Source organism: Lissotriton vulgaris, chromosome 2_2, assembly GCF_964263255.1.
Source record: "Lissotriton vulgaris chromosome 2_2, aLisVul1.2, whole genome shotgun sequence".
Classification (NCBI taxonomy): domain Eukaryota; kingdom Metazoa; phylum Chordata; class Amphibia; order Caudata; family Salamandridae; genus Lissotriton; species Lissotriton vulgaris.
Genome location: NC_141688.1, coordinates 316,834,049 through 316,859,615, shown reverse-complemented (window position 1 = coordinate 316,859,615; position 25,567 = coordinate 316,834,049). Strand labels below are relative to the sequence as shown.

Below are 25,567 nucleotides of genomic sequence, written 5' to 3'. Positions count from 1 at the left end.
CACGAGTGCCAATGCAGAGCCTGCTGCAGATGAGCGGCGGGAGAGCCAAGGGAATGCCACGGCTGCCAATGCTGAGGCTGCAACAAACGAGTGGTGAGAGAGCCAAGGGAATGCCACGGCTGCCAATGCCGAGGCTGCAACAAACGAGTGGTGAGAGAGCCAAGGGAATGCCACGGCTGCCAATGCCAAGGCTGCTGCAGCCGAGCGGCGGGAGAGCCATGGGAATGCCACGGCTGCCAATGCCAAGGCTGCTGCAGCCGAGCGGCGGGAGAGCCATGGGAATGCCACGGCTGCCAATGCCAAGGCTGCAGCCGAGCGGTGGGAGAGCCAAGGGAATGCCACGAGTGCCAATGCCAAGGCTGCAACAAACGAGAGGCGGGAGAGCCAAGGGAATGCCACGGCTGCCAATGCCAAGGCTGCAGCCGAGCGGCGGGAGAGCCATGGGAATGCCACGAGTGCCAATGCCGAGGCTGCTGCAGATGAGCGGCGGGAGAGCCAAGGGAATGCCCTGAGTGCCAATGCTGAGGCTGCTGCAGATGAGCGGCGGGAGAGCCAAGGGAATGCCATGGCTGCCAATGCAGAGGGTGCTGCAGACGAGCGACGGGAGAGCCAAGGGAATGCCACGAGTGCCAATGCCGAGGCTGCAGCAGACGAGAGGCGGGAGAGCCAAGGGAATGCCATGGCTGCCAATGCAGAGGGTGCTGCAGACGAGCGGCGGGAGAGCCAAGGGAATGCCCTGAGTGCCAATGCCGAGGCTGCTGCAGACGAGCAGAAGGAGAGCCAAGGGAATGCCACGGCTGCCAATGCCAAGGCTGCTGCAGATGAGCGGCGGGAGAGCCATGGGAATGCCAGAGGGCCAATGCCAAGGCTGCAACAGACGAGAGGCGGGAGAGCCAAGGGAATGCCACAAGTGCCAATGCAGAGGCTGCTGCAGACGAGTGGCGGGAGAGCCAAGGGAATGCCACGGCTGCCAATGCAGAGGGTGCTGCAGACGAGCGGCGGGAGAGCCAGCGGAATGCCACAAGTGCCAATGCAGAGGCTGCTGCAGACTAGCGGCGGGAAAGCCAAGGGAATGCCCTGAGTGCCAATGCCGAGGCTGCTGCAGACGAGCAGAAGGAGAGACAGGGGAATGCCATGGCTGCCAAGGCTGCTGCAGACGAGCGGCGGGAGAGCCAAGGGAATGCCATGACTGCCAATGCCAAGGCTGCAGCAGACGAGAGGCGGGAGAGCCAAGGGAATGCCACGGCTGCCAATGCCGAGGCTGCAGTAGATGAGAGGAGGGAGAGCCATGGGAATGCCACAGCTGCCAATGCAGAGGCTGCTGCAGACGAGCGGCGGGAGAGCGAAGAGAATGCCACAGCTGCCAATGCCGAGGCTGCTGCAGACGAGCAGAAGGAGAGACAAGGGAATGCCACGAGTGCCAATGAATGCCGAGGCTGCTGCAGACGAGCGGCGGTAGTACCATGGGAATGCCATGGCTGCATCAGATGAGCAGCAGGAGAGCCAAGGGAATGCCACGGCTGTCAATGCCGCGGCTGCAGCAGACGAGTGGTGAGAGAGCCATGGGAATGCCACAGCTGCCAATGCCGAGGCTGCTGCAGACGAGAGGCGGGAGAGCCAAGGAATGCCACTAGTGCCAATGCCGCGGCTGCAGCAGACGAGCAGCGGGAGTACCAAGGGAATGCCACGGCTGCCAATGCAGAGTCTGCAGCAGATGAACGGCGGGAGAGCCAAGGGAATGCCACGAGTGCCAATGCAGAAACAGCTGCAGACGAGCGGCGGGAGTACCAAGGGAATGCCACAGCTGCCAATGCTGAGGCTGCAGCAGACGAGCGGCGGGAGAGCCAAGGGAATGCCACGAGTGCCATTGCCGAGGCTGCAGCAGACGAGTGGTATAAGTTTCATTTTTGTTTGTGTTGATTTATGACAAAGATTATTGTCTGTTTTTGAACTCTTGTGTATGATCTCGGAATTATTTTTAACTATGAATTGGTTTTAATATTGTAACGTAAGGCAATTTCTTTAATGTGATTTTTGGATATAATTGTTTTTAACTGTGTAATTTTTTTAAATATATTGTCTTAATAAATTACAATTATCACTTTACTAACTACAAGTTTTTGTGCCAATAGGTTGCGGCTGCAAGTTTCAGGGTGGTTGGTATGATTGGGCTATGAAAGTATGTGGTTTGGATAATGAGTGCGAGACAAGGTGTGGACACAAAACAATCCCAGAGGACGTCATTTTAAAAGATTCTGGTTTGAAACCCAGTCCTTTGCGTTTCCAAGGGTTCCTCTCTCTTTTTTAGCTATATATATATATATATATACACACATACACACACAGACAAACACACACACAGATATATATAGTTTATTTATTTTTAGAAGAGAAATTTCTGTTTGGCAAACTACTCTGGAAACCTGCACATAGGTGGCGATTATAACTGAACTTCCTACGGAAACATAACGACGCCTAATGAACGCAACACTAGATCAGGCATTTTTATATGAATACAGAAAACAGAAGTCGAAAACATTTCAAAAAAGTACTGTAGAGACTAACAGGACAGGGCATGGACATAAAACATATTGCATCTAATACCTAAAATAATACAAAGCTGAGTAATGTAAAATAATTATTTTTGAAAAAAGAATTCTATAAAAACATTTCCAATGAAAAAAAATAGATGAAAGTCAAAGCTCAGTATTTGGAATTTGAAATTGCTGCAATCTGCTGCCCTAAAATGAGTGTATACATTTCTTCTCGGAGTAAAGTGGCCCACACCGGACTGGGGTCTCTGAACCTTGATATTTAAAAGTGATTTAGTTCCATGAATCTTTAACTTTATACAGAACGATCCATGGACTTGTGACATCCGGCCCAAGGCCCTGCCTCTGCCGTGTCCCTCTGCTTGAGAAGTCTAGGAGCAGAACATACCTGCTGGAAGGAGTGACTGCCGAGCGGTCGCCTGAGGGAGCCCCGGCACCCTGCCGGTGCTGGTCAGAAAGGGTGCCGGTGACCGGCTGCGGAAGAGAAGGGGTGCTCCCGCTGTCTCTTCTAGGCAGAACCATCTGCCAAGAGAAAAGGAAAAGGAGAATGAACTTGTGAGTGTCATCAGCAAATGTAAGCTCCACATCAACAATGGCACAGCTAAAGCAGCCCCCGGTGACACAAACCCCAAGCATGGACCACACATCAACTTCACTCATGCCCTGAGGGACAGTACTCTACAGTACAGGATCCCACATTACATGCAAGCTTGTACCTTGGAACAAAGGACCAAAATAAAGGCTCCCCATCATAGGAATGCAAATGCTACTTACCAGTATGCATCTGTTCTTGGCATGTAGGGCTGCTGACATTCATATCTGTGCATAGATCGCCGCCTAGTGTTGGGTCCGGATGATTGCACATTGTTGTCCTGGAAGAGTCTTCGAAGTATCACGAGATAGGTGGCTCCTCCCCTGGACTACAGTGCGCATGGCCTCCATCCCCAGATTGTTTTTAGCCATTGGCAGAGATGGAGTGAAGTGTGTGAGTGATGCCCATGCTATGAGCATATGTATACATACATGTGTATGAGTACTGCAGCTGCTACAGGCGCCGGGGAGGAGGGTGGGCGATATGAATGTCAGCAGCCCTACATGCCAAGAACAGATGCATACTGGTAAGTAGCATTTGCAGTTCGAGGCATGTGGGCTGCTGAATTCATATCTGTGCATAGAATACATAGCAGACCTCCCGTTATTGGCGGACGCCCGTGCCAGCTGCAGCAGTCTGAAAAAGTGTCTTGAGAACAGCCTGACCAACAGCAGCCTGCTGTTTGGAGTGCACGTCTACACAGTAGTGTTTAGTGAAAGTATGTGTGGTAGACCATGTGGCTGCTCTACAAATATCTTCTAAGGGAATGTTACCTAGGAAGGCCATAGAGGCCCCCAACTTTCTGGTAGAGTGGGCTCTCGGTGGAATCGTGAGAGTGCGTTTAGCTTTAGCGTAACAGATCTGGATGCGTTTCACAATCCACCTAGCGATCCCTGCCTTGGAGATTGCGTTTCCCTTGTGGTGTGAGGCAAATGCAACGAAAAGTTGCTTGGTCTTACGAAAATCTTTTGTCCTGTCAACGTAGTACATTAAGGCCCTTTTAACATCAAGGGTGTGGAGCATCCGCTCCGCCAGCGATTCTGGGTTTTGAAAAAACACTGGCAACTCAATTGTCTGGTTCATATGGAATTGAGATACAACCTTGGGTAAGAATTTAGGGTTAGTGCGGAGCACCACCCTGTTAGCGTGTACCTGGAAGAAAGGTTCTTGGATGGTGAGCGCCTGCAGCTCGCTAACCCTCCGTAGCGATGTAATTGCTACTAAGAACGCAACCTTCCAAGTCAGAAACTGAAGCTCACAAGAGTGCAGTGGCTCGAAGGGAGGACCCATCAGTCTTGTAAGAACCACATTGAGGTTCCATTCTGGGGCTGGTGGGGTCCTTGGTGGAATGACTCTCTTGAGTCCTTCCAGAAAAGCCTTGATAGCAGGGACCTTAAAAAGTGACAGGTGTTGCCTATTCTAGAGGTATGCTGCCATAGCAGACAGGTGAATGCGGATGGAAGAGTACGCCAAATTGCATTGGTACAGGTGGAACAGGTAACAAATGATGTTTTGAATGGAAGCATCTAGCGGGTCAATATCGTGGTTAACACAGTAAATGACAAACCTCTTCCATTTAGCCGCATAACAAGCTCTAGTGGTGGGCTTCCTTGCCTCCCGAATGATATTCATGCAATCGGGAGGCAGATTGAGGTAGCCAAACTCTAGGACTTCAGGAGCCAGATCGCCAGGTTGAGCTGTTGCGGATCTGGGTGCTGAATGTCGCCATGGCTCTGCGTCAGAAGGCTGGGAGTGAGATGAAGCCTTTGATGCGGCACCACGGAGAGTTCCAGAAACGTGGTGTACCACGGTTGGCGAGCCCACGTTGGAGCAACCAGGATGAGAGTCATCGAGTGCTGCCTGAGCTTGCGTGCCACCAGCGGTATCAGAGGTGCTGGGGGAAAAGCGTACGCAAATCTGCCTGACCAGTTCATCCACATCGCATTGCCCTGTGATTGCGGGTGTGGGAACCTGGCGGCGAAGCTTTGGCATTTTGCGTTCTCCTTTGTGGCGAACAGGTCTATCTCTGGATGACCCCACCTTTGGAAGTACGGTTGGAGTACCGATGGATGTATCTCCCACTCGTGCATCCGATGGCTGTGCCTGCTGAGCAGGTCCGCCATCTGGTTGTCCTTGCCCGGGAGATGCTCTGCCATGAGGAAGATGTTCCTCTGAATGGCCCACTTCCACATGCTCTGAGCCAGATGAGACAGCTGCGGAGAGTGTGTGCCTCCCTGCTTCTGAATGTAGTACATGGCTGTCATGTTGTCCGTCCGGATCAACACGACCTTGTTGCACAGATGTACTTTGAACGCCTTCAAGGCCATGAAGATTGCCATCAGTTCCAACACATTGATGTGCATCTTCCTTTGCTGTAGTGTCCATAGTCCCTGCACTGTGTAGTGGAGTACATGCGCTCCCCATCCCTGGAGAGAAGCGTCCGTCGTCAGGATAATCTGTGGCACAGGCTCTTGGAATGGTCGGCCCTTGCAAAGGTTTTGTGGATTCCACCAATGCAGAGAGTTGTATGCCCGACCGCTCACCAACACTAGGTCTGTCAGTTGCCCATGAGCCTGAGTCCACTGACGTGCGAGGCACTCCTGAAGCGGACGTATATGTAGTCTCGCGTGCGGGACAATGGAGATGCAGGAGGCCATCATGCCTATCAACTGCATGAACACCTTCGCTGGAAGCGAGTGTTGAGGCCTGAATCGTAGGATCAGCGTTTGGATACTGGCGATTCTCACTGAATTTGGCTGCGCGGTGGCCGCCAGAGTTTTTATAGTCGCGCCCAGATACTGTCGTACGTGGGCGGGCTGGAGATGGGATTTCGGGTAGTTCAGAGAGAATCCCAGATCGTGCAGGAGATGAATGGTGCGGGACACGTGGTCGGCGCACTGCTGTTCTGTTTTTGCCTGAATGAGCCAGTCGTCCAGATAAGGGTAGACGTGGACGTTCTGGCGTCGTAGATGCGCCGCCACAGTCTCCAGGCACTTTGTAAAAACCCTTGGCGCTGTGGTGACCCCGAACGGCAGAACCCTGAACTGGTAGTGCTGGTCTAGAATCGTGAATCTGAGATACTTCTTGTGGGAAGGATGCAGGGGGATATGAAAGTATGCATCCTTTAGATCCAGCGTAGCCAGGAAGTCCTCCTGCTGAAGTAGAGGGAGTACCTGCTGTAACGTAAGCATATGGAAGTGCTCCGAGAGAATGTACCGGTTTAGGGGCCTGAGGTCCAGGATGGGCCTGAGAGATCCGTCCTTTTTGGGGATTAAAAAATACAGAGATTAAACCCCTGTTCCCCTTTCTTGTAGTGGGAAGAGCTCTATTGCCCCTTTTTGCAGCATGACGAGAACTTCCTGCTGCAACAAGTGCAAGTGCTCGCCGGACATAGGACGGCTTCTTGGAGGTATGTTTGGTGGAGTGGAAGTAAGTTCCAGACAGTAACCGTACTGGACAAGAGATTTGACCCACCTGTCCGTGGTGATGGATCTCCACACGGGCAGGGACTGCTGGAGTCTCCCCCCGACCGGTGTTATGTGGTCGGGGGGCAGTGACAAGACGTCACTGCTTGTTGGCGGCGGTGGACCTGGAGCTGTTGTTTCCACGTCCCCTGCCCTTGACATTGTTGCCTCTGTAGCCACCTCTACCCTTGTTGGTGTATGAGGTTTGGGTATTGCCCTTGTAGTACTGGGTGGATTGCGATGCCTGACCCCTTGAGGTGCCTCTGGTATTGGAGCGGCGAAAGGAACCACCCCGAAACTGCTGAGACTGAAGGGCCCCCATAGACTTAGCAGTGTCTGTATCTTTTTTCATTTTCTCAAGCGTCGCATCAACCTCAGGGCCAAACAAATGGTCAGGATTAACCGTCTGGTTCAGGATTGTCGTTTGTATATCAGGTTTAAACCCCGAAATCCTAAGCCATGCATGTCTTCTGAGCAACACACTGGTGTTGATTGCCCTGGAGGCTGTATCAGCCACATCTAGCGCACATTTGATGGAAGCGTTTGTGATGAGCTTTCCCTCTTGAATTAACATTTCCCCTGCCTCCTTGTACTGGTCAGGCAAGTGCTGCAGCAGTGCTTCTAGGGTGTCGTAATGAGCCCTATCGTAGCGTGCAAGTAGGGCCTGCGTGTTTGTGATGCGCCAAATGTTAGCTGCCTGCGCAGCAATCCGTTTCCCTGAGGCCTCAAATATTTTTGACTCTTTGTCTGGGGGAGGAGCGTCACCAGTCGTCTGTGAGTTCGCCCTCTTGCGAGCGTTGGATACAACCAAAGAGTCCAGTGGCAAGTGTCCCTTGATATATGTTGGATCCGAGGGCGCTGCCTTATATTTTTTATCAATGCGTGGATTGATGACACGTGCCCGAGTGGGCTCCTTGAAAACCTCCTGCGCGTGCTTGAGCACTCCCTTGAGCATTGGCAAAGTTTTGATTGACTTTTCGGCCACAGAGAAAGTGTCAAATAAAAAGTCCACATCCACAGGATCGGAGTGCAGCTCGACATCATGGTTAGCTGCAGCTCTCTCGATCAAAGCGTTGAAGGCAGCAGAGTCCTCCGTTGGCGAAGTTTTCGCCGCAAAGAGTTGCGGTTCCTGACCCGACTGCGGGTCCTCAGGGTCGCCTCCGGCAGACCAAGGTTCATGTTCCTCCTCCGGATCCGAGTACGCCGGATAGTTGTACTCGACCTCCTCCTCGTCACCATCCCCCGCGTTGGAGTGAGTCGGTGAACGCGGCAGGTCACTTGGAGACGCCGGCGCCAAAGGTGCTGAAGTACCCGCAGAGTCCTTCTTGTTTTTGAGAGGGATGCGAAAGTGTTCCAACACCGGCTCCGTGGTGATTTTCCTCTTGAGGAGGGACAGTTTCCCAGTATTGGCGTCGATGATGACCTCACGACGCTCTTCCTCCGCGAGTGGCTGGAGATGAGGCTTAGACACCACTGGAGACGCTTTGGGCGTCCACACCTCCTTCGAGGGCACCCCAGCCCCCTGCTTCGAAGCGAAGGCCTTCGGCGTCGACTTCGGCAGCAGGGTGAAGCGGATAGGCGCTTGTGCCTTCGACGGCCTCTGCGCGGGCTTCGACACCCCATCTTCAGGTTCGGGAAGCTCCGCGACCTTCCGAATCCGTTGCAGGGACTCTTCGACCTTCCTCGAAAGGGCTGGAGAGGGATTGACCGCCTCGCGTGATTTCCCTGACTTGGGAGTGGTGTCGGCGAGAGTCACCGTCTTCGGAGTCGACGCGGTACCGTCCTTGGCTCCGACGGCCGGAGCCGGGGAAGCCAGAGCTTTGGGATCGCCTTGACGCTTCTTCGAAGCCTTCTTTGGGTCATTGACCGCGACCATCTTCGGCGCCGACGCAGCCGCGTCGGACGACTTCGCCTTCGGCACCGACCCTGAGGCCCTCGGGTCGGCCATCTTGGCGGGACTCTCCATGTCGGCCATTTTGAATTTCTTAGACTTTGACGCCTCAAGAGCTATCTGTACCGCTTTCACTTTCGGTTTTGAAACCGGAGGCGTTGATCCCGAAGGCTTCACTTTCGTTTTAGGAAACGTGAGTGGCACCTCCAAAATGTCCGTGGCCGGGCCCGTAGGCGGGGCTGCTGGACTAATAACGGGGTCTTGGGTAAGGCCCGAAGGCGATCCGTCGACCTGGGCCGCAGGAAGGGGGTCGACCCCTGAGTCAGTCCGGGGATGCTCCTCCTCCGAGCTATCCCCCACGGTGGCAATGGCCCCATCGTCGTCCCCTACCTCGTCGCCGGCTTCGTCAAACCACTCGTCTCCTTCGTCGTAGGCCTCCCCCTCGGATGCAGGGCTAGAGTCCGAAACCTGTTGGACATTGTCGCTTCCAACGTCTTCTTCGAAGAGGTCGTCCGGCGGGGGCGCAGACATTTTGGCCTGGAGTCTCGCAGCCCGACGAATCTTGAGGGTCTTCTTGCACCGGAACTTTGAGCAGGCCATACACCTGGCCTCGTCGTGGTCCGGCGTCAGACAAGTGTTGCACACTGGGTGCACGTCGAGGTGCGAGTATTTCGCGTTGCACACCGGGCACCGTTTAAACGGAGTCCGTTCCATGTCTGGAGCGTCGTGTAGGCCCGTCCGCGCCGACAGCACGCAGAAGGGCAGCGAGAGTTCGGAGCTGAAGAAACAGTAAACCCGAACGAAAACGATACCGGCGCCAAGCCTAAAGACCTTTTGGTCTCGAGTTAAGAGAGTTAACAACTATCGGTTCCGACAGAGGGAACCGACACACATCCGAACCCAATGGCGGAAAAAAACAATCTGGGGATGGAGGCGATGCCCATGCGCACTGTAGTCCAGGGGAGGAGCCACCTATCTCGTGATACTTCGAAGACTCTTCCAGGACAACAATGTGCAATCATCCGGACCCAACACTAGGCGGCGATCTATGCACAGATATGAATTCAGCAGCCCACATGCCTCGAACCTTGAGGTATCACCATCGGTGCTTATCGTATTCCCTCTCCTGCGCTGGAAAACGGTAAATCCCATTATTCATGACGAGCTCAGCTCGTCATGAGCGTCGAAGAAGATATTAAAGGCACAGAAGGCAGACCCTTCGCTCTAGGGTATGGATGTCATCCCCTAAAACCAGGATGGGTGTCATAATAACATAATACAGATTCCACCGTCCAAGGAAGCAAGGCTCTGGTGGGCAATACAGGCGTGCATGCCCTGAACTGGGGGTGTGAGGGGTACAGGCATATGATACAGGCTCCCCATTCCTGAACTAAGTCTGTGAGGGGTACAGGCATATGCCACAGGCACCCAACTCCTGAACTGAGGCTGTGAGGGGTACAGGCATATGCCACAGGCTCCCCACTCCTGAACTGAGGCTGTGAGGGGTACAGGCATATGCTACATGCACCCAACTCCTGAACTGAGGCTGTGAGGGGTACAGGCATATGCCACAGGCCCCCAACTCCTGAACTGAGGCTGTGAGGGGAACAGGCATATGCCACAGGCACCCAACTCCTGAACTGAGGCTGTGAGGGGTTCAGGCATATGCCACAGGCTCCCCACTCCTGAACTGAGGCTGTGAGGGGTACAGGCATATGCCACATGCACCCAACTCCTGAACTGAGGCTGTGAGGAGTACAGGCATATGCCACAGGCCCCCAACTCCTGAACTGAGGCTGTGAGGGGTACAGGTATATGCCACAGGCACCCAACTCCTGAACTGAGGCTGTGAGGGGTACAGACATATGCCACAGGCTCCCCACTCCTGAACTGAGGCTGTGAGGGGCACAGGCATATGCCACAGGCCCCCAACTCCTGAACTGAGGCTGTGAGGGGTACAGGCATATGCCACAGGCACCCAACTCCTGAACTGAGGCTGTGAGGGGTACAGGCATATGCCACAGGCACCCCACTCCTGAACTGAGGCTGTGAGGGGTACAGGCATATGCCACATGCACCCAACTCCTGAACTGAGGCTGTGAAGGGTCCATTCATCTGGTGAGGGGTCCCATTTCCTGGAACGGAGCTCTGACAGATGCAAGTATATGTTACAGGCGGCCATCTCGTAAAGTGAGACGCTGAAGATCCCTAAATCTGAAACCTTTTCTCGTGCCTTGAAATGGGGCTCTGACAGGTATCGACATAGGATACAAGCTCTCACCTCATTCATAGGAGCTCTGAGCTCTAGAGACTGTGACAGAGACACCCCTTCCATTAATCAAGGCTGTGATGGTGATATAGGATTCATGCTCAGATCAATTAACTGGGGCCCTGAAGGATAGAGACATGAGAGAGGCTCCCATCTGATTGACCTAACCCTGAAAGATACAGGACCCAGTCCCATTAACTGAATCATTGAAGGGTAAGGCTGAGGGTGGAGGCACCAATCCGATTAACTTATGGGGTACTAGTATTTGGTACAGGCACCAATCCAAATAATTGAGGCTCTGAAGAGTACACACATAGGACAAAGGCTAACATAGGGTCTGAAGGGTACAGATATTTCACATAGGCTCCCATCCCACTCTGAGCGCCACGGACATATAACAGACGCCCATCTCTTCGCCTGAGGCTCTGAAATGTACGGATTCCAAAGGTACACCTGGCCGACTTCCACAACCTAAGAAGTTACATAAACGCAGTCAACTATCGCCACTCGATCTTCACGCATGGAAGTGTAGATGGTACACGTTCGGGTGCGGATCTCTGCCTTCCTGCTGAGACAGCCTGATCGGTGACAGATGCTCATGCCCAGAAGTTCCAGGTACCACACTCTCCTGGCCCAATCGGAGCCATTCTGGTGACTTTGGCTCGGTCATTCCGGATCTTCTTCTAAACTCTGGGTAGGGGAGTCAGAGTCAGAAAGGTGCATAAGAGTCCCTTGCTGCTCTCCAGCCTGAACGCATCTCCTGAACCAGCTGTTCTTGGGAGCGCCAATGCACACGTTTTCACACTGCGCACTCGACGGTGGTTCAAAGATCAAGCCAGGACTCTCCTATTGTCGGAATATATCCTTAGTCACCTCAGGATAAAACCACCGTTTGTGATGGGGCGTGGCCAAACATGGCCCATTAGACGCTCCTTTCGGCGCTACCGCTGGAGCCAGAGAAATCCAGTTTAATTCTGGAATATCCTACCAATGTGTTCCCCCCTGGAGCTTCCAATCAGCTTCTGTGTCGATCCTCGACAAGATGCGGACCCTCAGGGACTCCCAGGCCGCGGTGTGAAGGGCCAGCGAGTGCAGCCTTGTTTGCCTGTGTTGGGGCGATGATGCCCTTAAGGCTGGTCTAGCCTGGAGTGGTACGAGAGGCGCCAGGCGATACAGGATGCTCAGATGGCGCGGCCCCTGGGCGATGGTGGCATTTCCTGGGCCTAGGAGTGAGCGGCGGGCTGCTTCTGGACCACAGCACCTCTGAAGGGGGCTGGACCTGTCGGGCGAGCCCTCTTGGCCTGAGTAGTGCCGGTGCCTGCTGCGAACCGGCCTGGTTTCCGCATCTGTTAACGGACCTGCGGGTAGAGTGGATTACTACGGTCCTACCTCCTAAGAGAAAGAGCACACAGGACCTTGGACCCACAGCCGAAGCCTGGGACCCCACCGAGGCGATCACGTCAGCCTACCATCCTACAGAGCACTCGCACGCGAGGCCCTTTGCTGGTTGAAGAAAATCCTAGCTCCATATTTCTTGTCTACACCAAGCGAGTACAGGAAGAGTGGGAGACTTTTTTTTTATCAGTCAAGAGAAGACTCTGACTTACATTTGAAATATAGAGTAATGTTCCCAGCAAAACTAAGAATACAATATGAGGGGATGGTCCTGCTTTTTTATTTATTTTCCTGTAGTGATCCCAGCATTTGGCTGGATTCAATGGCACGCATGGCTAGCCCTGACCCAAGCTGACAAGGCCAGTGCCTGCCGTCAGCCAGTCTCCGGCGGGGACGCTGCAAGAACTTGAAAGATGGCAAACAGGCGGAGACGATAGTGCTCTGCCCGGATGGCACTCTTCAGGCCACTGATGTGATCCCAGACTCGGGAGAGGACTCTCAGGTACATCGTGACTTGGTCAGTGATAGCCCAGGTAGCGTCTGTCCCGTCGTGAGGTGGATGGGCTGAGGCCACAGAGACAATGCCCGCTTTCATCATGCAGCATGGGGCGTGCCCGGGTCACTCACCAGACGGCTGTGATGCCAGAGGGGACTGCCAAACGAAGCACTGAGGTATTCTGACTGTAGGAGAGTAGGGTCTGCAATCCTATGATCACCCAGATTTTTTGCTTTTGTTTCACTGGTTTACGACTTTCTCTGGCTGCGGGCCTGCCAATCAGACCCACAGCCTGGCTGTTCTCTTTCTAAATTACGAGATGTACCCTAGGTGCATTTACCAATTGGTACTGGGCCACCTTATCAGACCCTGTAACTCAGGGCATAGGTGTACCCAGGGCCGCCAGGGGCTGCAGCGTGTATTATGCCACCCCTGGCTGGCCTCCTAAATTTGACACAACTGGCTGCATGACAGCTGGGGCGAAGTCGTGTAATCACCCTTTGCTTTAGATATAGTAGCCCTATATCTAACCCTCCAATGGACACCCGAGTTCCTATCAGTCACTCCTATGGCAGGCCTTGACAATCCTGAAGGCAGAGTGCATGGGCTCGTGTGAACTAAGCTCTGGCCCGAGCCGAGCCCGGTTGCAGCTTGCGGAATCAAGACCCAATGGCTGTTCCATGATAACGCGTACCATATCGGTAACTTCGGTGTCGCGCTATCAAGACATGTCGAGTAAGGTGTCATACGAATCGGGATGCTGCCCTCTCACCAACTCTGGCGACGAGGTTAGCATTCCGCCCTTCTAGAGGGACACGACATGTACGTAACTGTGAACCCCGGTTAAAGTTAACTAAAGCCTCAGCTCCACAAAATGGATGCTGCCACCACAGACACGAGTCTGACCTCCTGCTGCTGGGAGTCCTTCCAGCGAGGAGCACTTGGACAAAGGGTTTCCTGTCAAGGGCGGTGTTCGCACCGTCCCAGACAGGGTTTGTGTATTCTGGGTAGGTAGGGCTTTTGCGAGAAGGTGACTGCGGAGTGGCACCCCGGTGCTCACTACGCATCTGCCGGTTAGAACCAGTTCCAGGGGCGACAGCCCTGGCCTGGGGAAAGTCCGGCAGGGGAGAGGGGTGTAACTACCCCCCTTCCTGGTCCCACCCTTAGGGCAGGACCTAGTCATGTACCCACCCCTTTCTTTAGGATAAAGGCCGGAGCGGGGACCCTTCCAAATTAGATCATCTTTGAATCAAGAATACTTTCTACGAAAGGACATTCAAGACTCTTCTCAAGATTTCTCCCTTGTGGCTAAGGAGTAGTCACCCTGCATCAGCGGGCACCATCTAAGAACTCTGCGGTTTGCTGTAAGTCCTTCCTCAAGGAATCCGACGGCCCAGCTCGACGAGAACCGGCTTCCCTGGCACCTCTGACCTCTACCCACGTCATCAGCTCAGCGGTGATCTGTGGGTGCGACGAGACCTCGAGGGACCGGCCATCATCAGAACCTGCACGCTCTTAAAAACCAGCACGACCATCGAGGTAACTCTCTGGTGAGTGCTCTGGGGTCCGAGAAGCCCCGACCCTGAGCCGCTCCAGCACCGAAGTGCAGTCTCCCAGCATCTCCACGATCTGCGTGGGGCCCTTCTGCTCGCTGCTCAGCACGTTGTCTGGTCACTAGCCGCTGGCTTGTGTCCTTCTGTGACGACATCCGAAAATCAACACTGCCGGTCTGGTTGCTCCAGACTGGCCCTTGCTTCCATCTTTTCGAGAAGCACCCCGGACCCTCCTGGTCCACTCAAGACGCCGACAGCGACATCCGTTGTGGGACAGCTCGCACCTCCACCGTGGTCGCCGACAACGCCTCCTGGTCCGTGAGACTGCAGAGCCTAGCGTCGCCCACTCACCTGGTCGAGGTGACGGCCAACCGGTGCCTTCCTGGTACCCTCTGACTACTGGCTAGTAGTACGAACTTGGTCCCCTCTGCTTTCAGGTTTCATCCATCTCCGATCCAGGCTTGGATCTCCACGAACTATTCATCACTGGTCGCCGGCCAGCAACTCCTTTTCTTCCGGCTCCTGGCTCGTCAGCGAAGACCCCGACGCCTGTAAGACTTGCAGCCGCAGCCCTCGTGGCTAGGTAACTCGGCATTTCGGTGCCTGCATAGCCTCCTTACTCTAGGGTCCCGAGTCCCTCGCTTCCGACTTGCCTTAACCTTTCCGTGTCCCCGGACACTTGTTTTAAACTGTGCACTTGAAGTATTTGCTAAAGAGATTTGGTTTGTGCTTAGTACCCTGTCCTCATAAAGAGTACCGGGCTGTTGTGATTCTTAATAAATATACTGTTTATTTTCATAACACTTGTGTGGTGTCCTTTCACTGGGTGTTCAAGGGGTACATGTGTGGTAAACAGCTGGCTTAACGCGCCCTCTCGAGTCTTTAGCCTTAGACTGCTCGTATCCACGCTACTAGGATAGCTGGTCTATAGGTTGACTTACAACCAAACACCATAAGGGTCGTTGGAACGATACATAGCGGTCGCTAGAATAGCGAACGTTGCATATCGGGCCAACTTCTCACATTGGTGAGCAGCGGTTGGGATTTGAGCTTGCTGTTGTTTTACCACACGTATCCTAAGAATATCTTGTTGAAAGATCACACAAGTACTGTTAGTACATATAACTAAAGCTTAGAATACTCTGAGTTCTACTGAACCAGCTGTTGTAGCTCCTCAAGGCTTAGCACACCTTGGCTACAGCTCTTAGCAAGGGAAAAGTAGGTAAACACATAGTGTAGGTAGGTGCATCACTTACACCACACTAGAAACAGTATGTCGGACAAAGGAGGAAACCCCGAGTCTCCCCTTGTGTCAGTTGACCCTCCACAGGTCATCCCGTCAAGATATACTGCGCTTAACTTCCATGAGTTACGACAAGTATGTACCTCTAGGAAGATTAAGCAAGGGGCTAACCCCACCACCTCCTTTCTGATTGGTCTCCTAGAGACCTATGATGCCAGAAAGGCTGAGAAGCTTCTTAGCCCTTCTAATCCAGAAGGAGGCATGCCTCCCCTCGAGGGAACCCGGGACGATCCTGACCTCATTCACCTCGCAACTGAGAACGAAGATGGCGAGGAGGATGAGGATGAGGATCTCTCTGGGGACGAGGCAGATAAGGGACAGGTAGAAGTCGTCAGACTGACACGGTCCAACTTAAGCAGACATGATAGTGGTACTGGGGGACCCCCGGCGCTACTGTCAGGTGCGCTTAACATTGGGAATGGACGAGTTAGGTCTCTATCAAGAGGCTCTAACAGATCCGTTCGAACCAATGGCTCTCGCAACTCTTCTCAAAGAGGGATGACGTCCCCTCAGAGGAGAGTGTACGAAGCTAAGGAAAGGGCAGCTAATCTGAGGATCGAAAGGGAAGAACTTGCCCTGGCCAAAGAAAAGCTTGCTTTTGCTAGAGAGCAACAGTTAAGTGGGGCAGTCCCCACTGGTGGCAGCAATGTACCTAGTAATAGGGAAAAGAGTTTCGATACGAAACACCTTGGGAAGATAGTGCCCCCCTTTAAACAAGGGGACGACATCCACAAATGGATTACTGCTTTGGAGAGGGCCTGCACTGTGCAAGGTGTTCCCCAGAGTCAGTGGGCAGCTATCTTGTGGCTCTCCTTTGAAGGTAAAGGAAGAGACAAGCTTCTCACCACAAGGGTAGAGGACGCTAACAATTACCAAGTCTTGAAGAATACACTCGTTGAAGGGTTCGGCCTAACCACTGAGCAGTATAGGGTGCTGTTCAGGGATACCCAGAAAACGCAGACTCAAGACTGGTCTGATTTTGTCGATTGTGCCACTAAGGCTTTTGAGGGCTGGTTGCTGGGCAGTAAGGTTACTGATTACAAAGGATTGTACAATTTGATGATGAGAGAACAAATTTTAAACAATTGTCAGAACCAGTTGTTGCATCAGCATCTTGTCGACTCGGATCTGACCTCTCCCCAAGAATTGGGGCAGAAGGCAGACAAATGGGTTCGTACGAGAGTTAAACAGAACCAGGGCCAGAATCAAGGTGGTCAGAAGAAAGCAGACCAGAAGGGTAAAGATTCTAAGGGGGAACAAAATGACCAGAAGTCTTCGACAGGTCCCCAACAACCCAAAGAGGGTGGGGGTCAGGCTCCCCAAAAGAAGAAAGAAGGCCAATCCAAACGATGGTGCCAGTACTGTAAAAGTAAATCTCACTGGTTTAGTGAGTGCACCAAGAAAGGAGGAGGGCAGACTCCTGCCACTGCAGCCCCTAAGGCACCTGTGCCCCCTAGTACAGTCAGCAGTGGTAGTGCACCTCCCAAGGGTTTAGTAGGGTTAACCCTGGGTTCTGAGGGGCGTGACAACTTAGTTGGCACACTCACTCAGGCTGTCCTTGTCAGTACAGGGGACGTGGACGTGTCCCCTGACGTAAGCCCCAATACTTTGGGCAAATACAGACAGACGCCTTTCATAAATGGAAAGATGGCTCAGGCCTATAGGGACACTTGTGCCAGCGTCACCATGGTGACGCCTAACTTTGTGGACCCTGGACAGATCATGCCAGGTACAGAATTCCTGGTGACCAATGCAAGCAATGTCACTACCAATCACAGTATGGCAATTGTAGCTTTCTCCTGGGGAGGGGTAACTGGCCAAAAGAAGGTTGTAGTTAGTCCAGACCTCCCAGTGGATTGTTTGTTGGGCAATGATTTGGAGTCGTCCCAATGGTCAGAAGTGGAGCACCGGACTCACATGGAAATGTTAGGTTTGCCAGCACATGTGTTCGCTGTGACTAGGTCACAGGTCAGGAAATGCCCCACTGAACAGGTGCTGGATCCTGGAACAACGGACCAGACACCTCCCAAGAAAAAGAGCAGTAGGGTTAAGGCTGCGCCTTCCCCCTTGCCCCAGGTCGAGGATCAAGTCTCAGAGGAGGCTGACCTACAGGAATTGAGGGAAACTGAGCCGAGAGAGTTCGAACTTGATCAAGTTGAATTCTTGGGCTCAGGGGGACCCTCAAGGGAAGATCTGGGGAAGGACCAGTTAGACTGCCCTTCTCTTGAACCCCTCAGACAGCAGGCTGCTGCTGAGGCTGCTGGGAACGCCACAGGTACCCACAAGGTATACTGGGAAGATGGACTCCTATACACTGAGTCAAGAGACCCCAAGCCTGGCATGACCAGGAGGCTGGTCGTCCCCTTGTCTCAGCGTGGTTTCCTACTTACCTTGGCCCACGAGATTCCCCTAGCAGGTCACTTAGGCCAGACGAAAACGTGGGACAGGCTTGTCTCGCACTTTCACTGGCCTCACATGAACGAAGATACCAAGGAGTTTTGCCGCTCCTGTGTCACTTGCCAAGCCAGTGGTAAGTCAGGTGGCACGACAAAGGCCCCCCTTATACCAATGCCTGTGGTGGGGGTGCCCTTTGAACGGGTGGGGATCGACATCGTCGGTCCCATGGAACCACCGACAGCATCAGGGCACAAGTTTATACTGGTGGTAGTGGATCATGCCACCAGGTATCCTGAAGCTATTCCCCTTAGGACCACTACAGCACCTGTTGTGGCAAGAGCCCTAGTTGGAGTATTCTCCAGAGTGGGCTTCCCTAAGGAGGTCGTCTCCGACAGAGGTGCAAACTTTATGTCGAGCTACTTAACTGCTATGTGGAAGGAATGTGGTGTCAACTACAAGTTCACTACACCCTATCATCCACAATGCAATGGGCTTGTTGAGAGATTCAACAGGACCCTAAAAGGGATGATTCATGGACTACCGGAAAAGCTTCGGCGTAGATGGGACGTCCTAATCCCCTGCCTCTTGTTCGCCTACAGAGAAGTCCCACAGAAGGGGGTTGGCTACAGCCCTTTTGAACTTTTGTACGGGCATCCTGTAAGAGGACCCCTGTGTTTGGTGAAGGAAGGATGGGAGAGACCTCTCAAAAAGCCTGCAACCAACATAGTGGACTATGTGCTCGGCCTCCGCTCGCGGATGGCTGAATACATGGAGAAGGCATCCGAAAACCTTAAGGCCAGCCAAGAACTCCAAAAAGCTTGGCATGACCAAAAGGCTGTCTTGACTGTTTACCAGCCCGGACAGAAGGTGTGGGTGTTGGAGCCAGTGGCCCCAGCAGCACTCAAGGACAAATGGTCCGGGCCCCACACCATCCTGGAGAAAAAGGGAGAGGTCACCTACCTGGTCGACCTGGGAACTCCCCGGAGCCCCCACAGGGTGCTTCATGTCAACAGGCTAAAAGCATATGTCGACAGGAAGGACATGAGTTTGCTCATGGCCCTAGATGAGGGACAGGAAGAGGAGAGTGACCCTCTCCCCGACCTGCTCTCTCAGAATCCTGACGATGGCTCGGTAGATGGTGTTGTCTTTTGTGGCAGCCTCTCCGAACATCAACAGAGCGACTGTAAACAGGTTCTTCAGTCGTTCCGACATCTGTTTTCTCTGACACCCAGTCAGACCGATTGGTGCACCCATGAGGTCGACACTGGTGACAGCTTGCCCGTAAAGAGTAAAATCTACAGGCAGCCTGATCACGTTAGAGACTGCATCAAAAGTGAAGTGCAGAAAATGTTGGAGCTGGGAGTCATTGAACCCTCGGATAGCCCTTGGGCTAGTCCCGTAGTTCTAGTGCCGAAACCTCACACCCAGGGTGGTAAGAGAGAGATGAGGTTTTGCGTAGACTACAGGGGTCTCAATGCAGTCACTAAGACTGACGCCCACCCAATACCAAGGGCAGACGAGCTTATCGATAGATTGGCTTCGGCCAACTACTTAAGTACGTTTGACCTGACAGCTGGGTATTGGCAAATCAGGTTAGCTGAGGACGCCAAGCCTAAAACCGCGTTTTCAACCCCTGGTGGGCATTATCAGTTCGTGGTGATGCCCTTTGGTCTGAAAAATGCACCTGCCACCTTCCAACGGTTGGTGAATCACGTCCTTACTGGGCTGGATGACTTCTGTGCGGCGTATCTTGACGATATTGCTGTCTTTAGCTCCACCTGGGAGGATCACCTGGTCCACCTGCGGAAGACGTTAGAGGCACTGCAAGCAGCAGGTCTCACTATCAAGGCCACCAAGTGCCAGATAGGGCAGACACAGGTTGTATACCTGGGCCACCTTGTAGGTGGAGGTCAGGTTCAGCCACTGGAGAGCAAGATACAGTCAATCAGGGACTGGGCTCCTCCAACCACCCAGACTCAGGTTCGAGCTTTCTTGGGCCTGACTGGTTACTACAGGAAGTTTGTCAGGAACTATGGTTCCATCGTGACACCATTAAATGAACTGACAAGTAAGAAAATGCCAAAAAAGGTTCAGTGGACAGCGAGCTGTCAAAAAGCATTCGATGACCTAAAGCAGGCCATGTGCACGGCGCCTATCCTCAAGAGTCCGGACTACTCCAAACCATTCATTGTCCAAACAGATGCTTCTGAGTTGGGTGTGGGAGCTGTTCTTTCTCAACTGAATTTTGATGGTCAAGACCAGCCCATTGCTTTTATAAGCAGACGGCTGACCCCTAGAGAGAAGAATTGGTCAGCTATTGAGAGGGAGGCCTTTGCTGTGGTTTGGGCCCTGAAGAAGCTGAGGTCATACTTGTTTGGCACTCACTTCAAGATTCAGACCGACCATAAGCCCCTCTTGTGGCTAAATCAGATGAAGGGTGAAAACCCCAAACTGCTTAGGTGGTCCATTTCCCTACAGGGGATGGACTTCACAGTGGAACATAGACCTGGTACTGATCATGGCAATGCCGATGGGCTCTCCAGATATTTCCACTTAGAACAAGAAGACTCACCTGGTCAAGGTTAGCTAGTTGTTCCGACGTTTGGGGGGGGGTCATGTAGGAGAGTAGGGTCTGCAATCCTATGATCACCCAGATTTTTTGCTTTTGTTTCACTGGTTTACGACTTTCTCTGGCTGCGGGCCTGCCAATCAGACCCACAGCCTGGCTGTTCTCTTTCTAAATTACGAGATGTACCCTAGGTGCATTTACCAATTGGTACTGGGCCACCTTATCAGACCCTGTAACTCAGGGCATAGGTGTACCCAGGGCCGCCAGGGGCTGCAGCGTGTATTATGCCACCCCTGGCTGGCCTCCTAAATTTGACACAACTGGCTGCATGACAGCTGGGGCGAAGTCGTGTAATCACCCTTTGCTTTAGATATAGTAGCCCTATATCTAACCCTCCAATGGACACCCGAGTTCCTATCAGTCACTCCTATGGCAGGCCTTGACAATCCTGAAGGCAGAGTGCATGGGCTCGTGTGAACTAAGCTCTGGCCCGAGCCGAGCCCGGTTGCAGCTTGCGGAATCAAGACCCAATGGCTGTTCCATGATAACGCGTACCATATCGGTAACTTCGGTGTCGCGTTATCAAGACATGTCGAGTAAGGTGTCATACGAATCGGGATGCTGCCCTCTCACCAACTCTGGCGACGAGGTTAGCATTCCGCCCTTCTAGAGGGACACGACATGTACGTAACTGTGAACCCCGGTTAAAGTTAACTAAAGCCTCAGCTCCACAAAATGGATGCTGCCAACACAGACACGAGTCTGACCTCCTGCTGCTGGGAGTCCTTCCAGCGAGGAGCACTTGGACAAAGGGTTTCCTGTCAAGGGCGGTGTTCGCACCGTCCCAGACAGGGTTTGTGTATTCTGGGTAGGTAGGGCTTTTGCGAGAAGGTGACTGCGGAGTGGCACCCCGGTGCTCACTACGCATCTGCCGGTTAGAACCAGTTCCAGGGGCGACAGCCCTGGCCTGGGGAAAGTCCGGCAGGGGAGAGGGGTGTAACTACCCCCCTTCCTGGTCCCACCCTTAGGGCAGGACCTAGTCATGTACCCACCCCTTTCTTTAGGATAAAGGCCGGAGCGGGGACCCTTCCAAATTAGATCATCTTTGAATCAAGAATACTTTCTACGAAAGGACTTCAAGACTCTTCTCAAGATTTCTCCCTTGTGGCTAAGGAGTAGTCACCCTGCATCAGCGGGCACCATCTAAGAACTCTGCGGTTTGCTGTAAGTCCTTCCTCAAGGAATCCGACGGCCCAGCTCGACGAGAACCGGCTTCCCTGGCACCTCTGACCTCTACCCACGTCATCAGCTCAGCTGTGATCTGTGGGTGCGACAAGACCTCGAGGGACCGGCCATCATCAGAACCTGCACGCTCTTAAAAACCAGCACGACCATCGAGGTAACTCTCTGGTGAGTGCTCTGGGGTCCGAGAAGCCCCGACCCTGAGCCGCTCCAGCACCGAAGTGCAGTCTCCCAGCATCTCCACGATCTGCGTGGGGCCCTTCTGCTCGCTGCTCAGCACGTTGTCTGGTCACTAGCCGCTGGCTTGTGTCCTTCTGTGACGACATCCGAAAATCAACACTGCCGGTCTGGTTGCTCCAGACTGGCCCTTGCTTCCATCTTTTCGAGAAGCACCCCGGACCCTCCTGGTCCACTCAAGACGCCGACAGCGACATCCGTTGTGGGACAGCTCGCACCTCCACCGTGGTCGCCGACAACGCCTCCTGGTCCGTGAGACTGCAGAGCCTAGCGTCGCCCACTCACCTGGTCGAGGTGACGGCCAACCGGTGCCTTCCTGGTACCCTCTGACTACTGGCTAGTAGTACGAACTTGGTCCCCTCTGCTTTCAGGTTTCATCCATCTCCGATCCAGGCTTGGATCTCCACGAACTATTCATCACTGGTCGCCGGCCAGCAACTCCTTTTCTTCCGGCTCCTGGCTCGTCAGCGAAGACCCCGACGCCTGTAAGACTTGCAGCCGCAGCCCTCGTGGCTAGGTAACTCGGCATTTCGGTGCCTGCATAGCCTCCTTACTCTAGGGTCCCGAGTCCCTCGCTTCCGACTTGCCTTAACCTTTCCGTGTCCCCGGACACTTGTTTTAAACTGTGCACTTGAAGTATTTGCTAAAGAGATTTGGTTTGTGCTTAGTACCCTGTCCTCATAAAGAGTACCGGGCTGTTGTGATTCTTAATAAATATACTGTTTATTTTCATAACACTTGTGTGGTGTCCTTTCACTGGGTGTTCAAGGGGTACATGTGTGGTAAACAGCTGGCTTAACGCGCCCTCTCGAGTCTTTAGCCTTAGACTGCTCGTATCCACGCTACTAGGATAGCTGGTCTATAGGTTGACTTACAACCAAACACCATAAGGGTCGTTGGAACGATACATAGCGGTCGCTAGAATAGCGAACGTTGCATATCGGGCCAACTTCTCACACTGACAACAGAGAACTGTAAATCCGGGACAATTCTTATCACTAACGCTTCAGTCATCCCATTAATAGGCTAGTCGCTACAAGGAGGGAACTGGAGTGCCTCGACCCGCACCATCCCTGATGTCCTACCCTCTAGCTCAATTTGAGAAGCGCAGATGGGTGTGTGCTTCTCTGAAACGCTATAATTTGTCCATCACGTTCCTCCAGGTGACGCATGTGTGGGGTGACTGTATTTCCTGTCTGAGAAAGCGTGGTTATTAACGACCAGGCTAGTTAAACTTTAAACATACCACCCTCATTATTATCCCATCCCCCATGCTCTCTTGCTAAATTCCAGCAAGTGGTCCAGGATTAGTTCAAAATAAGTGGTCTACATGTGTCCAGTATATACACATCCAAGGACCCTGGTGTCCCTGTCCCCCTCTCCTCTCCCCCATCCTAGAGAGGGAACAGAGGGCATCTCGCATCTCCTCATCCCCAGCTATGGTTGACTCCTGTGGGTCTCTCAACTCCGATAGCGTGGCAGACCAGGCACGTCCATCATCCTCCAGCTTACCATCCCTTCGGACATGCCTCATTCACAATTGCCCTTTCCCAAACATCTCTTATCTAGGACGCACACATGGGGAGAGGAGGCTGGAGGCTGAGCTGCACCATTTAATCGCTATGCGTCAAAGCAGTGTGGCCAAGCAGTACACTTTTCCTGCTCAGTTTCTTCTTTTTTTGGGAGTGGGCCCAACAACACCTGCTGACTCTTGAATGGTAGGCCCTACATAGCTTCTGCATATATTCCCACCAGTAAGGGGATAGGGACAGGCAATGCCATACCCATATGTATCAAACCAGAAGTCTGGGTCCCGCAGCAGGCCAGTCCCGGGAGGTATATAGCATACAAGGTCTATGGAGTAAGGTATGTTTGGTGTATGTAGTTATATTTCAACAACTTGAAGAGGGCATTGGAGCTAACTATCTGTACTCCTTCATGATTTCTAACCCACACTCTAGGCGTTCAATGTTCCCCAGCACCTCCTCCCATTTGGTCTGTACATTAAGTGTCTGTGTCTGCAGATCACCATGCAGCGGCCTGTATATGTGAGGTACCAGTCTGCAGCCCTGGGCCATGGCTAGTAGTGTCATCAGAGTGTTGGAAGGGGGCAGTGCGTCGAGGACCATCAGCCACAATTCACGTGCCATGGTTGAAATGTTATCTTATTGATGTAATGGCCCGGCACCCAGTGAGAAAGATTCTTACGCCTCATCTTGTGTAATCAAGTGGCCCATAGCCACCCGATACCCGGCTACCCCCTCTCGAGCGCGATAGCGTCGAGGACACTCGCCTAAGACGGGGCATCCGGACGGGGCGAAGCCAGCAGAGCGGGCGGGCTCACGGCCTGAGTGCAGCCGGCATAGACAGATGGGAGCAGACGACTGCAAGAAGGGCAGAAGGGCGCAGGACAGCGGTAAATACAAGACGCTGCTGCTCGGTGGGTTATGCCTCCTTGCTGCTCAATGCACCGCCGCGACCCAGGGAGCCTGCAATCTCGTGCGGAGCCGGAGCCAGGTTGCGGAAACCAATAAGGCTGCATACGAGGTGTGTAAGGAGAGAAATATATATGTAACTATGTGACTGTGATAGGAAAGTGCGCGATGGGTGCAAAGGCCAGCGCGACGTCGAACAACCCCGGTTTAGTAAAGGAACACCTTCGCAAGCTGATCTGCTTCCCACTCAGCCGGCCCCTGAAGGTCGAGAGCGTCTAAACCCTGTTGGCTACGGATAAGGCCGAGTTATCAGAGTAGTGGTATATACTGTGGAATGGACCTCTGTAGAGTGAGCACAGGCAGATACCGGTGTTTGCAGAAAACCCCGCGCAACACAACCTCTGGAAGGGGCATAAAAAGAACATATCATACGGACCGAGGTCCGGAGAGAGGACACGAATGTATGTTTAAGAGTCTTTCAAGAGTGAGCAGATAGACAATGCTGCCCTCTGGTGGCCTTTCTAAAACAATAATTGAGTTCGAAAATGTGCTTCGGTCACAGTTTGATGAAAAGTCAGGAATGATCTTAAATTAAAAGTCCCGGCATAGAGGATCACGTTCCAAGGCCACGCTAATAGGCTGAGTCCCGGCATCGCAGGTTCAAGGTGGAGCAAAGAGTTATCACACCTGTTCAGTTGGGTCATTTGAATGCTTTACTGATTCCGTCTACAATGACATGTCATATATGGTTTCTCCCACAGGTGAAGCATATCTGTGAGGCGCTGCAAGAGTTCATGAGTAGCACTGTGAATCATCTTGGACCCTGCCCGGTCTCAGCTTGACAATCCCTACTGGAATTACGGGAAAGGGGGCTAAAGGGAAGCAGAAAACAAATCTTTGAACCAATCAATGCTTTTCAGAGGGACACTCAGCTCTAGGAACCTACAGGCAACGTCTTGGCATTTTGCACAGTCCGTTTGCAAATAGGATGTCCAAGTGCAACACCAACAACTGATAATGTGGCTGAGCATATAGGTGTTGGTGACCTACTCATGGTCCTCGAAAATGTGTCTGCTTGCTGGATTTGGACACCTGGCTGATTCATTGCCTAGATATTCAAGTTATTGGCATGGCTTCTCTGGACAGAGTCTTTGACCTGCTTCCCTGTCATT

The 25,567-nt window shown here is 52.9% G+C and overlaps 1 protein-coding gene across 9 annotated transcripts in view; it reads right to left on the bottom strand.

Moving 5' to 3' along the window:
- ATG13 (autophagy related 13) overlaps positions 1-25,567 on the bottom strand; it is a 391,361-nt gene that overhangs the window by 86,746 nt on the left and 279,048 nt on the right. For all 9 annotated transcript variants that reach the window (XM_086959657.1, XM_086959658.1, XM_086959659.1 and 6 more), the window contains one exon: positions 2,941-3,074. In XM_086959657.1, the coding sequence (XP_086815783.1) occupies positions 2,941-3,074 (134 nt within the window). The remainder of the gene's footprint in view (positions 1-2,940; positions 3,075-25,567) is intronic.